The sequence below is a fragment of the Equus caballus genome, chromosome 11 (genome assembly GCF_041296265.1).
Source record: "Equus caballus isolate H_3958 breed thoroughbred chromosome 11, TB-T2T, whole genome shotgun sequence".
NCBI classification, from domain to species: Eukaryota; Metazoa; Chordata; class Mammalia; order Perissodactyla; family Equidae; genus Equus; species Equus caballus.
The window spans coordinates 3,777,212-3,794,185 of NC_091694.1; the positions used below are offsets into that span (position 1 = coordinate 3,777,212).

General features: G+C 55.3%; 1 protein-coding gene across 1 annotated transcript; it reads left to right on the forward strand.

Annotated features, from left to right (window-relative positions):
* Positions 1 to 6,012: 6,012 nt before the first annotated feature.
* Positions 6,013 to 16,974, forward strand: LGALS3BP (galectin 3 binding protein). The gene is made up of 6 exons (XM_001490950.5): positions 6,013 to 6,346; positions 8,296 to 8,370; positions 9,327 to 9,518; positions 10,273 to 10,404; positions 11,924 to 12,176; positions 15,535 to 16,974. The coding sequence occupies exons 2-6, from the start codon at positions 8,319 to 8,321 to the stop codon at positions 16,607 to 16,609; spliced, it is 1,704 nt and encodes a 567-aa protein (XP_001491000.1). The 5' UTR covers positions 6,013 to 6,346; positions 8,296 to 8,318; the 3' UTR covers positions 16,610 to 16,974.

Genomic DNA, 16,974 nt, shown 5'->3' on the forward strand with positions numbered 1-16,974 from the left:
GAGTTCTTGGCATGGGATGTCTGACGTGCCATGGGCATTCCTGGGGCAGGGACCCATGAACCTTTGCAGACCAAGGAGCTTTTCTGGAAACTGAATCGTCCAGTCCAACTTTTGGTGGTGTCTGAAGATGCTCTTTGGGTCTTAATGGTTAAGAATATAGGCTCTGGATCCTCCTGAGTCCAGTCCTGGCTCTGATACCTTGTAGCTGTATGACTTTAGATAGTGATCTGAGGTCTCTATGCTCTAGTTTCCTCATCTGCAAAAGGAAGATGATAATAGAGCTACTTCGTAGAGCTTTTGGGAATGGTAGATGAACTCACACACATGCGGGTCTTACCTGACGCTTAGTCAGCTCTCACCCGCTTTGATCTTGCTCACCAAGTAGAGGTAGCTGTAAGATTTGGTAATGAGGTGGGGCTCGGGCGAGAGGTCTCACTGATCTGGGTGTCATTAGTGTGTCTGATGAATCTGCAGGAGCGAATGAGACCATGCCAAAGGACATCAGGTCCTAAGAATCCTGACATGAAACCCCAGGCACACGGGAAAGGAAGGGACTGGCAAAGAAGAGAGACTTAAACTGGAGAAGGAGGAAACCAAGAGAGTGGGTGTCATAAAAGCCAGTGCCCATATCTTCCTTTTGTCCCACCCCCACCCTGCTCTGTGTCCCCAGAGGCTGGCCTGAGTGAACCTCATCAACCCTCTGGGAGTGAGCCCGGACTGGCAGGAGGGAGGGCAGTGAGCTGGGAGGCCCTGATGCCCTCCTGCAAGGTTGCCTCCCACATCATCTCGCAAGGCAGCTCCCTCACGCACTGCCCGAACCTGGGCTCCAGTAACCGCTCCCTGCCCTTGTCCCTTCTGGCCTGGGAGTGGTCATAGCTCCAGATACCATGCTACCCCTTGTGGTCTCACTATTCCCTGCTCACACACACCTAGTAAATAGCCCCTTTTGCAGGGAGATCAAGTAAGAAGGTCTGGAGACTGTCCATGGACTAAGCAACAAGGACTTGGTGTTCTTGGTGATCCTCGTGAGGACAGGTCAGGAGAGCGGTGGAGGAGCAGCCCGAGCGCGTCGGGCTTAGGCGGGAACGAGATGAGGAACTGCAAGTGGAGGGGCGAGAAACTGAAGATACGTTCTCGACCGCCTCTTGAGGAAGTCATGACACCTCCACTCGCACAGCCGGCTTGGCGCTCTCCTGTGTCCAGTGTGCAATTCATTAGCGAAAAGAAAACTCCAAAGAGTCGTCTCAGAAATGAGTGGGTAAAGTGAGATTAATTTATTTCCAATGTTAATTCTATCCTCTTATCACTTTAAATTGGTAAATGTTAAGGTAACTTATACCTTAATAAAATTGTTAAAAGATTTAAATAAAGCAAAAATAGAATGCCTTCACACAAAGAAAATTCCAGGCCCAGAGGGCTTCACTGGTGAATTGTACCAAACATTTAAGGAAGAAATAATATCAAACCAACACAAAGTCTTCATGATTTGGGGAATTGGGAACAATTCCCAACTCATTTTATGGGGGCACCACTACCCTGATACCAAAACCAGATAAATGTTTACAAGAAAAGAAAAATACAGACCGGTATCCCTCTTGAACATAGATGCAAAAATCCTTAGGAAAAATTTAGCAAGCTGAATCCAGCCATATATAAATATGAAAACTCTTCATGGCAAAGTGTGATTTATCCCCAGAATGCAAGGTTGGTTTACTATTCTAAAATTAATCAATGTAATTCACCATATTAACGGACTAAAGAGGAAAACCATATGATCATATCAAAAGATACAGAAAAAGCATTTAGCAAAATCCAACACCCATTCATGATTTTAAAAAAACAAAACAAAACAAAATAAACTCTTAGCCAACTAGGAATAAAAGGAACTTCTTTAACCTGATAAAGGGCATCTGCAAAAAACCTACAGCTAACATCTTATTTCACGATGAAAGACTGAATATTTCCTCCTAAGTCTGGGAACAAGGTAAGAATGTCTGCTTTGGCCACTGTTTTCTCCCCTACTTAACTTTTTATCTTGAAACCATTTTAAACCACATAGACGTTACATAACTCGTACGGTGTTGCTGTGTTCCCCTCACATAGCTTTCTCCAGTGGTAACACCTTACGTTACCATAGACAATTATCCAACCCAGGAAAGTGAGTGGCTCTCGTCACTTTTACTTACTATCTATCCCATTGGAGGTCCCAGAGAGTGCAATTAGCCACAGAGAAAGTCACACGGATTGGAGAAGAAAGAGTAAAACTGTCTTTATTTGCCAATGGCAAGATCGACTAGGTAGAAAAGCCTCAGAAATCTTCAAAAATAACTGTTAGAACTAACAGTTGAGTTTAGCAAAGCTGCGGGATACACAGTCCACATGTAGAAATTAATTTTATTTCTATATACCTGCAGCGAACAATTGGAAATGGAAATTTTCAAAAACAGTGTCGTTTACAATAGAACCAAAAAACATGAAATAGATTAAGTCTAACAAAATGTGCAAGATCTCTATGCTGAAACTAAAACACTGATGAAAGAAATTAAAGGAGACTCAAAGGAAACCATACACTGTCGTCGTGGATGGGGAGACTCAGTTTTGAGAAAGAAAAATAAAGTCAAAGGACTTCTACTGCCTGACTCCAAGAGTTAGTATAAGGCTATAAGTAATCAAAACTGTAGTATTGGCACAAGAAAAATAGACATGTAAATCAATGGAAGAGAAGAGGGTCCAGAAATAGACGCATATGTGTGTGGTCAGTTGATTTTTTGACAAAGGTACCAGGGTTATTCAGTGGGAACAAGATTGTCTTTCCATAAGCAGTGTTGGGACAATTCTAATCTCTGGAGAAGTAAATGATTGAAACCCTTGTCTTCCACCAAACGTGAAGTTAACTCAGAATAGATCATGGACCTAAACAAAGAGCTGAAACAACAAACTCCTACAAGAAGACAGTGTAGGAGGAAATCTTTGTTAGGCAAAGGTTTCTTGGATATGACACCAAAAGAATGATAAAGTGAGCTTTAGCCAAATTCAAAACCTTTGCTCTTCAGAAGACAAAACAAAATTTGCAAATCATATATCTGCTAAAGGGACTTGTATCTGGGATATATAAAGAACCTATACAGCTCAGTAATAAGACAGACAACCCAATGTAAAATATGCGTAAGATTTAAATAGACACTTCACCAAAGAGGATGTGTGAATGACAAACAAGCATATGAAAAGATGTTCAACCTCAGTAGTCATTAAAACCACGAGATTCCACTACATATCCACTAGAATGGGTGAAATTGAAAAGCTGGCAATTCCAAGTGTTGGTGAGGATTTAGAGTCCCTGAAATGGTCATGAAATTTCCAGTAGGAATGCAACGCGGTCCAGCCACTTTGGAAAACAGTTTGACATTTCCTTGAAACCGTAAACCTGGGTCTACCCTGTGACCCAGTAATCCTATCTGTAAATATTCACACAAAAGAAATAAAAACTTGTGTTCTCACGAAGACTTGTGACTTGTCTCCAAATGTTCCTAACAGCTTTATTCCTAAGAGTCAAAAACTGGGAATGACCCACATGTCCGTCAATGCATAAACGCATGAACAAATTGTAGTCTCTCCGTACGATGGACTACTCCTCAGCCAAAAACTGAACCAGGTACTGATATTCGCAGCGATGGAATCAATCTCCAAAGCATCATGCTAAGTAAAAGCAGCCAGATAGTGGCGAAAGATTACATACAGTGTGTTCCCATTTATGTGAAATCCTGGAATGGGCACAGCTGCATGTCGGTAAGCAGACCGCTGGTTGCAGGCTCGGGGCTGGTGGAGGGGACTGATGCAAAGGGGCAGAAGGGACCATTTGGGGATGGTGAAAATGTCCTATATATTATGAGGGTGGTCATGGTTGCCATCTGTATACATTTGTCAAAACTCCTTCAGTGGATGCGTTTTACTGTATGTAAATTATATTTCAAGCCAATTAAAATAAGAAAGAGTGTGGGTTTGAATCCCAGCTCTACGTGACGTTGGGCAGATTTCGTCCCTCTGTGCCTGTTTTCTCATCTATAAAAGGGGTTAATAAGAGCGTCTCTTCCCGTCGCGGTTGGGAGTATTCGATGGGCCAGTTCACGTCAGGTTCACAATAGTCCTGGGCTACGTCAGTACTAGCATTATAGGTAATGTTCCCGTCTTCTGCCGGGGAGATGGAGTAGAGGCACAAAAAAAAATCCTTTAAACCAGCCAGGGGTTCTCATCTCTGAAGCCCCTAGCCCTCTCCCTGCGGCGGCTTGGCGGTGGCTTCCTGGTTACAGCAGCACCGTCCACACTATCACAAGACGGCCCGATTGCTTGTGGCGTCCAGGCCTTTCCCAGTCTCCTCATCAGAACTGAGCGGCTCTTCTCCGGAGCAGATCACTTCAAGCTCACGTTCCACGTTCCCGGTCCGGGAGCCTAAGGCTGGAAAGGCCTCCAGAGCCGGGAGCAGATACCGCGCTTTGATTCGATGCTGACGCCTCCATCTTACAGTCTGCTTTCCTGGACACGAAGGACTTTCCAGGACTCTTTGGGCTGAGGATTCGGAAACTTGAGTTTTTAAACATTTCCAACACCACCTCCCAAAGTACTTCCTCTGCATTCCGGGCCTGTCCGGCCACTTATTTGGGCAAAAATCAATGGAGACTGTGAGAAGTGGCGATGCTGGAGTTTCCGTGTCCACGAGCACTGAGGCTCTTCATCCCCGTGGGATCTTGAAGCCCCTACAGTCTCTTGTTCTGCCTGTTCTACTTCCAGCTGCCTGTCCGCCTGGATCTTCAGTTTCTTTGGAGGGGCTAGATGAAATGTGTAGTGCCCCCAAACCTCACTTCTTGGGCAAATAGTCACTGAATGTTCGACCAGGGGGCTCGCCGGCTCGGGCTGTATAGACTGCCAGTGTGTCTCACCCGGTGGTTCTCAGCCCTGGAACGTTGGAACCACCTGGAAGGCTTTCAAATGCCACTGCCTGTCCCCACCCAGAGGTTGTGACTTAATGGGTCTGAGCACTGGGAGTTTGTCTAACTTCCGGATGATTCTCACATGCAGACCAGGTTGACAGCCACTGGGTTAGAGAGACTTGGGGACATTCCAAGGGGATAACCCTTGTCCAGAACCTTGGGATGCAAGTGACAGAAACAAAGGGCCTTGATTGCCTCATTTAACTGTGAAGCCCAGAGCTTGACCTTGACTTCAGGCCAGCTGGACCCAGGGACTTAGTCTCCTCCGTCTCTCAGCTCCGCCCCACCTGCATCCTCAGCTGGGCTCTCACCGTGCCAGCAGCTCCAGGCCACGTGTCCCCTATGGGGTCCCTCTCCATAAGTGTGAGGCTGACTCCCGCTGGGCTGGCTGGGATCATGATCCCTCCCTGACACCTCTGTGTGGCCAAGGGGCCTGCAGGGCTCTGACCTGCCAGGCCCTGGTGAGACCCCGGGACAGCCTGGGGCCCTCAGAACGACACAGTCTAGGAGTGGGGGGGGGGGGGGGGGGCGTTCCCTGAGGGAAACTTGAGGGGCTGGCTTTCTGTTGGAGGACAGGGAATGGGGGTGAGGTGGGTAGAACAATTGATGTCCACTCCACAGGTTGTACGTCCTGCCCCACTGCGAGAATGGGAAACGCTGGGAGAGTGACCATTGTTGGGGGAGGGGTGGCATACTCGGGGACATTGCCTCATGTCTCAGGGCCTCCCTCCCCCCATAAGGGGCACAACACTGTGCAGCCTCGTGGGATGTGGCCCTCTCTGTGAAGTCAGGCATGCCAAGTGCTTAGAGCAGGGTGGACTCAGAAATAAGCAGCCACCCCAGTTCCGTCCACACTGCCGGCAACGTGTAAGACCCAGGAACTGGGGGTCAGAGCATTGCCAAGAGTCCTCAGTCACTGGATGCAGACCCAGCCTGGCCGTGCCCACCCGCTGCTCTTCTCGCTGACTCTGCTTCCCCACCCCTCCCCCCTCCCCTGATGCCAAGCCTGGTGCTGGTCCAGCTGGGAGGAGTGCTAAGGTTCAGATGTGGCTGTCAGTTGTCTTCTCTGGCTATCAGGGCAGCCAGACTGCCGCCTTGGGCTGCTGCCATCCCCAACGCCCACAGTCAGAGCTGAGAGGAAGGGGGCCCCAGGCAGGCTTGTCAGCAGCCAACCCCAGGAGAAATCAGTCACGTGGTTTCTAGAAATCGAAACGAGATTCAGTTTTCTGAAGCATTTCCTGGGAGCAGCCTGACTACGTCCCACACTGGGAGGGTTTTCTGGGTGGCAGGACAGCCTGCAGAGGGATCCTGCAGCCGGAGAGGGAGGATCCAGGAGCACCATCCATAGTTGCCTCTGGCAGGTAAGCTCAGGCCTCTTGCTCTCTCTACACGATGTAATCTAGTGGGGGCCAAGTCTTCCTGTTTGCACCCAGCCGGGGATCTGGTGCTCCTCCTGAGCCCGGGACCATCAGTGCTACTCCCGGATCTGTAGGGCCTCCTCTGTGTCTGGTTGGGCAGGTTATTCACTGTGTAGGGACACCAGCCAAAGGGGCACACAAGCTTGGAATTCAGCCCATGGCCCTCTCACCTATCTGTGCATGCTGGCCCAGACCTGACTGTGCCTGAAGGAAGGGCCTCTTTGCTCACTGGCACCAAGGCACCATGTGGGTCAGGGCAGCCCCGTCCCAACTTCCCAGACGAGGGAGTCAGGCAATAATGGGTGGCCCCGGCCACCCCAAGGGCAGCAACATTTGCATGGTATGCACAAGGTGCTTGATTGGCCGTCTTCCCGGGCCTGAGTTCCTGTCCCAGGGCCAACAAACCTCGCGGCGGTGGCTCTCCGGGGAGCATAGAGGGTGACCAACCATCCCGGTTTGCCTGGACTGGCAGCATGTCCCAGCACGCAGGACTTCCAGTGCTAACGCCGGCACGGTCCCTGGCACACTGGACAGTGGTCGCCCTGGCCCTCCAGCCATCTACTGACTCGATGCAACAGAGCCCCCAACCTGCCCATACCTGCTGTGTGACATGGAGCTGGTGAACTCTCTGGCCTTCAGCTCCTTCACTTGTAAGGTGGGGTCAACAAGGCCTTCCTCTCGTTGTGGTGAGGATTCCATGAGCTGGTGTGTGTGAGCAGCCCTAGCACAGGGCTGCCCTTCAATGCCAGTTAGCAGCTCAGTGTGCCTAGGAGCCCTGGGCTGCTACTAATGCTGGACCGGGGCGCTGCTTCCAGGTCACCAGTCCCTGACTTATAGGGACGCTCACAACACCGGCCTTGTCCCCCGCTGGCTGGACCACCAGGAATGGGAGCAGTCGCAGGATTCCTACTGAGCCAGAGAAACAATGACTGGCTCTTTCGGGTGGGGATATGGGGGGAGGGAGGCAGGATGGGGATGAAGAAGAAAAGTGAGCAGCAAGATTTACTGAGAGGAAGGAACTCCAGGCAAGAGCTGGGAGACCTCGATCCCCTCAAGCCCAGCTGGCTGTTGTGGCCTTGGCGGCCCCCAGCCTCTTTGAGCTTCTGTTTCTTGCGGACGCTGATCTCACAGGTGGCAGTGCCAGGTCCACACTGAGCCCACTCAGCATTTCCTCCCCATGCTGGTCCCCGTGCCCCCAGTCTAGCCCCCACCCCCCACCCAGCTTCACAATCAGAGACCCAGGCCTCAGCCCTGAACCCTCTCCTCCAACCCCCAACCCCCACACACAGCCTGAAATCTCTCACTGCCGCTCCTCCCTCTGTCGCTCCTGGCCTGGATTACTATGGCCTCCTCCTGACACGTCCCCCTGCCCTGCTCTCACTCCCCTCCCTTCCAAGGCTCACATGGTCCAGAACTCCAGAATGTTCTTTATCTGCTGCAGACCTCGGGCACTCCCGCAGAGGTCCATTGCCTGAAGATAAAGCCCCACCCTTAGCGAGCTCACCAGGCCTCTCCCGACGTGGGCCCTGCACACCCCACCTCCTTCCTCTCCACCCTCTTCCCATCCCCACTGACAGCCACGCCTGGGCCTGGTGTTCTGAGTAGGGCTCCTGTCCCCACTGTCCTCCGTGCTCGAGACGCCCCCAGCTCACCCCCCTTCATCTGGGCAAGTCTTACTCGTCCTTGGAGGACCACCCTTCAGCTGAAGGGAGGACCTCCTACCAGGTGCCTAGAGTCCCGGGGGTTCCCCACACTCACAGCTCTGCGGGAGCCTGCTGCCCTCCACAAGGAGGGTCTGAAGGACGGACAGACAGACAGCCAGACGGACAGACAGGTCCTGGTCCTCAGGGCTGCCCAGCTCTGCCGTCTCACTCTGCTGCCTCCTACTGCAGGACGAGGGCTCCCAGGCAAGGTCATGGCCCTCCCGTGGCTCCTCTGGATGTGGCTGCTGCTCACGGGGACGCAAGGTGAGCTGAGCCCTGGGGAATGTCAGAAGCAGCAGCGGGAGAAGCCCAGTCTCTCCTGCTTGAACCCCAATCACGCTGAGTCATGGTGGTTTGTACGTTCTGGAGGGGATGCCAGGGGCTTCTCCATTCTATCCAGTGGGAACCAGAGGGACCTAGCAGGAGGGGCTCATTGGACCAGCCAAACGCTGGGGGTCATGAGGTCAGTGCCCTTTGGACACAAACTTCCAGAGTCCTGGACACCTGTCCTCCTGCTCTTTACACCTCGAGGCAGGAGGCCCTTGCTCATCCTGCTGACCCCACAGAGGTCTGCTGCACCCCCAGCTCAGAATTGCCCTTTGGCTTGGCACCCAGCTCCTGCCTGGCCCTGTCAGCACCGGGAGGGGCTGGTGGGGGAATTCAGGGAGCTGAGTCCCAGAAGAACGAATGTGGGGCCACGACCCTGCTGTCTTTCTGTTCCTGGCGCATTCTGCCTGTGTTTCTGGGGGTCCCTGGGTCTGCTGCCCCTAGCATTTCCCCACACCCCTCCCAGCAGTCCTTACTGTGGTGCACGGCTGCACCCCCAAACCCAGACACCCTCAGGTGGGGTCAGCATGGGCCCCTTACCCTCCCCACTCTTCCCTGGCGTCCTGCACCCTGACTCTCAGTGCCTTTTCTATCAACGGAGCAAAGGGCTCACACCTCGAAGATGAGAAAAGGCAAGTTTACCTGCTGTGTGTTGGCGGGGGGTGGCTATGCACATCTTCCACTCTTCCCCGGTGGGCAACCCCCTCAGGAATGGACAGGGGGCTTTAAAGCTAATTGTCCAGCAGTCCCCACACCTAGGGGGAACTTGACTGCCCCCATGAAAGCACACAGCCTTGGAGAAGTGTGGGCAGTCAGTGCTGCTGGCCTGGATGGAGTCCCAGCCGCCCAACCTTCGTCCCACTGATCTTTGCTTTCCCTCGGGAGCCCTGCAGGTGTGGAAGATGGTGACATGCGGCTGGCCAACGGGGACACCGCCTATGAGGGCCGTGTGGAGATCTTCTACAGAGGCCAGTGGGGGACAGTGTGTGACAACCTGTGGGACCTGACGGATGCCAGAGTTGTCTGCCGGGCCCTGGGCTTTGAGAATGCCACCAAAGCTCTCGGTAGAGCTGCCTTTGGGCCAGGTAGGCCTCCCAGTCCCCAGGACCCCCAAAGCTGAGACATGCTGCCAAGCAGCCAGGCAGGAAGGGACCATCACCTAAGATATGCAAATGGCATTCCTATCACGTAGCATGGGCACACAATCGGAAGAACACTGAAGCCCTGTGCTGGCACAGCTCCCAGGCCGCCTCCCTCACACTTTGATGTGACTTTTTGGTGCCGAGGCTCTTGGCACCTCACTCAGGAACTCAGCCATGTCTGTTCCCTTTGACCCAGAAGCTCCACTCCTGGGAATTTATCTTCTTGAGACAATTTTCCCCAAAAAGAAAAGTCTGTGTGCAGGAAGATTGTTTCTGACACAGTGGCTGTGATTCAGAAGAAAGGGAAATAATCTAGACATTCAGCGACAGGGAAGGTGCGTAAATTATGAGAGAGTAATTCGACGTCTATGAAGCAGACAGACGTTATGAGAAAGCAAGGCTAGTTTACGGTACAATGTTAACGATAGTTAATCCAAACCCACGCTCCGATAGTCAGCAGATCATACTTGGTAGAAGACATATAAACAAGGACACGTTCTGGAGGGGACTCTGAACGACAAAGGGCTGCTTTCGTGCATGGTGGGGATGGCAGAGCACTCTTTCCCTCTTTGTGCAAGAAATGTGACTGTTCTTTACAAGGCTTCTCAGGGGAGCAGCCCTGTTTGCAGGGCCTTCCTTCTGGGGCCGAGAGCCCCGGCTCACCACCAAGCCTCTCTCCGCCTTGCTGTGCCACCAGGAACGGGCCCTGTCATGTTGGATGAGGTGCAGTGCACAGGGACAGAGCCCTCACTGGCCAACTGCTCATCGCTGGGCTGGCTGAAGAGCAACTGCGGGCACGAGAGGGATGCTGGCGTGGTCTGCAGCAACGGTAAGCACGCGTGCCCCATCCCGAGACCCCCGGAGTGCCGGCGTGGAGGCCCGAGCCCGTGGCCCCCAGGAGCAGAGGTCCCGCCCACTCCCTGCCCTCCCTGCACACACGGCCTCCACGCGGATCACACTCCTGCGCAAAGGTTGGCAGGTGATGCCCTCTCTCCAGGAGCGCTGGGAAACCTCGCAGATCCCACCACTCCACAGCAACGAATCCCCAATTCCTCACTGCCCTTTCCAGGACCCGCTCAGAAAGGCTCCGTGGAGCCTGGTTGTGGGGCAACAAGCCACGCTCCAAACACACGCCAGGGCTGCTTATTGCAGGCTTGTCTCTAACCACCAACAGTTACTCCTGTCAGTTCTCCTCCTGAAGCACATTACCCGGCAGCCCGTGAGCTCAGCCAGCATGGTGAAGGTGCTCTAAATGTTTCCTGGTGGCAGAGAGGCCTGGTGACCAGCTGCCAGCACGCCCCCTGCCCCCAGCTCCATCGGACGTTCTGATGAACCCAGGCTCCTCTGCATATCAGAGTCCTTGAACCCCAGTTTTCTCACTCTTCGTTCTCTCACCCACCGTCCATCTCCCTGGGCCTGCGCAGGGCCTGGGGCACCCCCTGCCCACTCCCACAGCCCTCAGCTGGGGGACCAGATGGCCAACGTGCAGCACCTAAGGCTCGGGGTGAGGGAGGCCAAGCCCCAGGAAGCCAGGGCGTTCTCGCAAGAAGAGAGCAGCCACATGGAGGGCTCGCGCTGCGGAGGGCACAGGAGAGGCACCGGGGCGTGGGGCCAGGGCGCATGGCAGGAAGAGCCTCTGGCGGGGGCCCTTTGGCAAGAGTAGAGGCCAGAGGAGGCTCCCAAGAGTCTGGGTGCAAGGAGGGACGGGGTGCTGAGCCCGCCTGGTTTAAATGCGGGAATGGATTCAAACCTTTGTGGCAAAGAAAGACGGGATTTAGTTCCCGGTGAGGCTTTGGGAGGGGTCCGGGTGCATCGCCCCCTGAACCACCCCGGCGGCCTCGAATGGCTTCTCTAGGCCTCGGCCTCCTGCAGGAGGCTGCTAAGGACCCCAAAGCTCTACCATCAGGTTGCCATAAGACCCTCACTCTTCCAACTGTCAAACCAGGGAAAAGATTTTGGTTTTAGAAGGTAACATCAAGGTGATAGATAGATCAATCGATTGATTGATTGGGACTTTAAAAGGATGGAGCCTCGGGCCCTGGAAGTCAGCGTCTCCAATCGCCGGTCTAGAGGTGCTGCCTGCATCTGGGAGGTGGATGAGCCAACAGGGTGCCTGACGGGGGCAGGAGGGGCCCGGGGCCACGGCGCGCTGTCTCCCAGGCTCTTCTTTCCTGTCTTCCCAGGAGCCGTTGTGAGTCGATAAGTAGATAATTGAGGCCGCAATTTAAGGGAAGAGACGGACTCCAGGGAGTGGAATTGTTTTCCGGGTCACAGAGCAAGCGAGTGACAGGGCCCGACGCGGGCCATGACCCTCGCCTCCTGGCGCTTTCCCTTCTGCCCCTTCTTAGTAACCAGAGGCGTCTACACCCTTGACCTGTCCAGCGAGCTCGCCGTGGCTCTCGAGCAGATCTTTGATAGCCAGAGGGGCTGTGACCTGTCCATCAGGGTAAAGGTGAAGGAGGAGGAAGACCTGAGCCTCTGCGCCCACACGCTGATCCTGTCCACCAACCCTGAGGCCCAGGCCCTGTGGAAGGAGCCGGACAGCACCGTCACCATGGAGCTGGACGCCGAGTGTGTGCCCGTCGTCAGAGACTTCATCAGGTGAGCGTCCTGGGGGCCGGGGACTGAGCAGTGTCCCCAGGCTCACCCTCCAAAGCAACCACAGGGATAAGGGTTCCAGCTCTGGTCACAACAGTACTTTCACGGACACATGTGCACAACATGCGTGCACTCATACACATACTCATGTGCACACTCACGTGCACAATGCTCCTCACAATCCACAACTCACATGTGCACAGTCACTCTTGCACATGCACATGTGTTTTGCATGCTCACACATGCATACACACTAACACTCTCACACCCACATGCTCTTGCACGTCCACGTATGAACTCTCACACATGTGCACACTCGTGTATACACGTTCACACTCACTCTTACAGTCACCTGCATTCTCACACTGATACACACACTTTCACATGTGTGCACACTCACACCGTTACGCGTACCGCGTACACATTCACACACACGTTCTCGCATTTGTACACTCTCACACTCGTGCATGCACACTCACACTGTACATGAGTACACGCTACATGAACTGTCACGCTCACATGTACACTGACAGTCGTGTGCACATGCACACTTGCACACACATATACAGTGGCCCACAGTCACATGCACACACTCAACACACACGCTCTCACACACGAGTATATGAACTTTCACAAAATACTGTATAAAAAAATCTCCCTGGATAACCACTCACTGTTGTAAGAAACTATAAACCTCTTTGTGGATTCTGAGTTGATGGTGAGCAGGAAGCCTGGACTCGCTCTGTGGAGGGGCTGCGGGCGGGAAGCGTGGGACAGAGCTGGAAGGAGAGTGTCAGCGGTCCAGCCTCTCCTCTCACACTCAAGGCTCCCAGGCGAGTGACCTGCCAGCGGGGCTGCGAAGGCAAGCCCCCCAGAGCACACGGCACGGCCCCGGGAAGGCACGAACACCATGTGGGCTACGAGAAATTAGGCAGCCCTGAAACCACACCCAACTCCCTGTCCCTTAGGTGTCATAAGGACACGATCTAAGATTCCCAAGCACCTAAAAAACAATCATGAAAATCCTCCTTCCTCTCCTCGCCTTACTTGCGCATGTGAGAGACAGAACACCCACAACTCCCGATCTGTCCACGCGGTAATGGGGTCGGGGGGGGGACCCACAAGAGGAGCCCTCACACCGCCTTCCAGAGGCTTCCGCACATGCCTGTGTGTGGTCACAAGCGGGCTCAGCCGACACTCCTGAGCCCGTTTCCCAGACCAGGAAAGTGAGACACCGAGGGGTCAGCCCCTCTCCTGAAACCAGGCTACTGCCCTCCTGCCAGACAGCCCAGGGGGTCCGCTCTGTCACCACTCAGGGGCCTCCTAGGGGCTTGAATTTTGAAAGCATCCATTTAAAAGAAGAATTGCATATATTAAAAAGTGTGCTCTCATTCTATGACCCACAGCTTTATATAGCAGAAAGTGGCATTTAAGAGAGAACAACAAATGGCAATTGAAACAGAATTAAAATGGTTTCTTTCCAGCCAAGTGTAAGAACCTGGGAGCTATCCCATGCCCCTCCTCGTGGGATGGCTTCTAGGATGTTTGAGAACTAGCGCAGGTGCCCCCCCACCACCCCCGCCGCCTCCCCACCCCGGCTGGAGTCACTGCCCTCGGCAAAGCTCGGTGACCCGCTGCAGTGTCTGGCCGGGTGCTCTCCGTCTCCCTCTCTCTCTGTCTCCTCTCTCCCTGTCTCCCTATCTCTCTCTGTCTCTGTCTCTCTCTCCCTCCCCCAAGGCAGAGAGGCTGCAGTGAGCTGGGTGGCCTTGGCCTCTTGGCCCCGTCCAGGCCCCAGAAGGCCTCGGGAGCCCCTCCTCATTGGGGCCACCCACAGACTGCCCCCTCCCCTCTGCCCGGGGCCACCCCTCAGCACCTGGTGTCCAGGGAGGGCTCCTGTCAGTTGTCCGGGTCCTGCCAGTTTCTGTGGTTTCTGAGGGTCCCTAACACTCCCGGCCTTTGGTCCTTTTTTCTTCCTTTCAAGGTTGTTTTCCTCCCTGGTGGCAGGGCAGGACAGGGGAACCAATTGTGACCCCTGTTCCCACCCACTCTGGGCGCCGTGGAGGCTGTGGGCAGGCGGGCCAGGAGGTGAGAGAGCCGGCCGGGGCTGGGGTTCACATGGCCTTGGGGCTGCATAGCCACCAGCCTGGGAGCCGTCCCTCTCAGCCTGAAATGAGAATTAGGAGGCAATGAGAAAACATTCTGCAGTATCCCCCATCCCTTTGTCAACTGCTGTTGGCAGGGCCCTTGGGGGCCCTTACTGCTGATGAAAGCAGCGGCCCCAGGAGGTCCGGCCCCCCTCCCCCGCCCCCGCCACTGTGCTGGTGCTGTTACCCGGGGAGAGGCTCCCAGCTTCGGGCCGCAGGTAGGCAGGTACCCAGCCAGTGGGTGACCAACCAGAGGGCGGAGATGCCCTTTTTAGCCCAGAGTTCACGGTAAGCAGCTGGAATCACGCTGTGTTGAGTGAATGATGACGGCAGGAAGGGAGGAAGGAGCAAGGGCATGCCTGTGCCCCGTCACTGTGCACCGCAGGGTCCCCCATCCTCTCTGGGCACAGGGCCCGCCCTGCCACCTGGTATGCTGGCACGCCTACTGTTTTCAGGGGGATGCGGTGGGCAGGGGTCCGGGGCCCCTGTGCCCTGTGGCTGTGGGGATAACTCGGCTCTTCCTCACGGCAGGCCTTCATTCACCACGCCCAGGGGACAGTGGCAGGCCCAGCCCGGCGTTTCCCCTCCAAGCAGGCTCCTTCCATACACATTTTCACTCAGCAAAGCACTGAGTTACGTGACGAATGACGCAGGCTGGGTGTCGCCCACCAGGGAAGACAGACAGGAAGCAAGCGGGGGCAATGACCGTGTTGTGGGGGCACAGGGACAAGTGCTGGGGCCGGAGGACGCCGAGGGTGGTCATGATGGCAGGAAGGGAGGGACCGTGCAACGCTGACGCCCGGGATGGCCAACAGGTCCTGGCATGGGGCCCTGCAGAGGCCAGGCTCAGACCCACGGGGGCAAGGATGAAGGTGAGGGAGGAGGCCGAGACCGGACGGGGGTGGGAGCCGCCTCTCTCACAGGAGGGCTGAAGCATCCACCCTCCCAACCCTGCGATCTGCCCTGTCGTCAGCATACATCGCTCTAAGCAAATGTGGGATTTGGACTGTGGGGCCACCTGAGAGATAATTGGGGGGACTGAGCACCTCTTGAAATTGCTAACACCCCTGGGGGTGCCCGTGGGTCAGTGGCAAACAGGTCATAGAGCATCGCGTCGGCAGTGGGCCCGGCACACACCTGGGTACGCCTATTGTCCTGCGGGGAGGGGTGTAACCAGGCGCTCAGCTCTCGCCTCCCTCGCCCCCCTCGTCCCCCAGGTACTTCTACTCCCGCAGGATCGACATCTCGCTGTCGTCCGTGAAGTGCTTCCACAAGCTCGCCTCTGCCTACGGGGCCGAGCAGCTGCAGAGTTACTGCGGGCGCCTCTTCGCCGTCCTCCTGCCCGAGGACCCCTCTTTCCAGATGCCCCTGGACCTATACGCCTATGCACTGGCCACCCAGGACCCCGTGCTGGAGGAGGTCTGCGTGCAGTTCCTGGCCTGGAACTTCGAGGCCCTGACGCAGGCCGAGGCCTGGCCGAGCGTCCCCGTGGGCCTGCTCCAAGTGCTGCTCTCCAGGAGTGAGCTGGCCATGCCCAGCGAGCTGGCCCTGCTGACGGCCGTGGACGTCTGGAGCCGGGAGCAGCGCGCCTCCCACGGGGAGGTGGAAGACCTGGTGGAGAAGGTCCGGTTCCCCATGATGCTGCCCCAGGACCTCTTCGAGCTGCAGTTCAATCTGTCCCTCTACTGGGGTCATGAGGCGCTCTTCCAGAAGAAGATTCTGCAGGCTCTGGAGTTCCACACCGTGCCCTTCCGGCTGCTGGCTCGGTACAGAGACCTGAATCTCACCCAGGACGCCTACAAGCCCCGGCTTTACACCTCGCCCACCTGGAGCGCCTCCATAACGGCCGCTTCCCAAGCCTTCTCCCAATATGGGTACAACACCTACCGCTATGGGTACAACGCCTACCAGTCCTTCCAGACCCAGCAGCACCCCAGCTTCCTCTTCCTGGACAAGTTCATCTCCTGGTCTCCCGTCTACCTGCCCACCGTCCAGAGCTGCTGGAACTACAGGTTCTCCTGCTCGTCTGACGAGCCCCCCATCCTGGGCCTCTCCAAGTCCGGCTACGTGGATCCCACCATCGGCTATGAAAACAAAGCGCTGATGCTCTGTGGGGGGCGCTTCGTGGCCCACGTCGCTGATTTCAAGGGCTCGAAGGCCGTGATCCCCAGCGCCCTGGGCACCAACAGTTCCAGGAGCGCCTCTCTCTTTCCCTGCCAGGCAGGGTCCTTCAGTGGCTTCCAGGTGGTCATCCGCCCCTTCTACCTGACCAACCCCTCGGCGGAGGACTAGACGGGAGGCTGGGTGAGCCGAGGGGGCGAGGGACAGGAGCACAGAGAAGCGAGGCGCCTCCCAGGATGCCCCCCGCCCCCAGCTGAGCCTCTCGCATCCTTCCTTCCTCTGCATGCACCTCCAGCAGCTGCCACCAGATGTCCCCCCTGCTTCCACTGAGTGCTCTGAGCTTGGAGAAATTACTGGAAGGTTTCACCTAGTGCTCACCAGGGTGGTGAGAATTCCTGTTCTCCCACTGCCTGGCTGGTTTGTCGGGAAGCAACAGGCAGAGCATGACACTGTGAGATTGTCCACACTGCCTGTCTCTGTCTCAGTCCTCTGTTGTCCTTTGTCTGAGATCATTAAAATTGCATCGTGGTTCCCAA

Bases quoted from the DNA above. Each gene is read 5' to 3' on its own strand.
- LGALS3BP (XM_001490950.5), top strand. From the start codon at position 8,319: ATGGCCCTCCCGTGGCTCCTCTGGATGTGGCTGCTGCTCACGGGGACG. The intron at 10,405-11,923 runs GTAAGCACGCGT...GCCCCTTCTTAG, and splicing joins TGGCGTGGTCTGCAGCAACG to TAACCAGAGGCGTCTACACC. The intron at 12,177-15,534 runs GTGAGCGTCCTG...CTCGTCCCCCAG, and splicing joins GTCGTCAGAGACTTCATCAG to GTACTTCTACTCCCGCAGGA.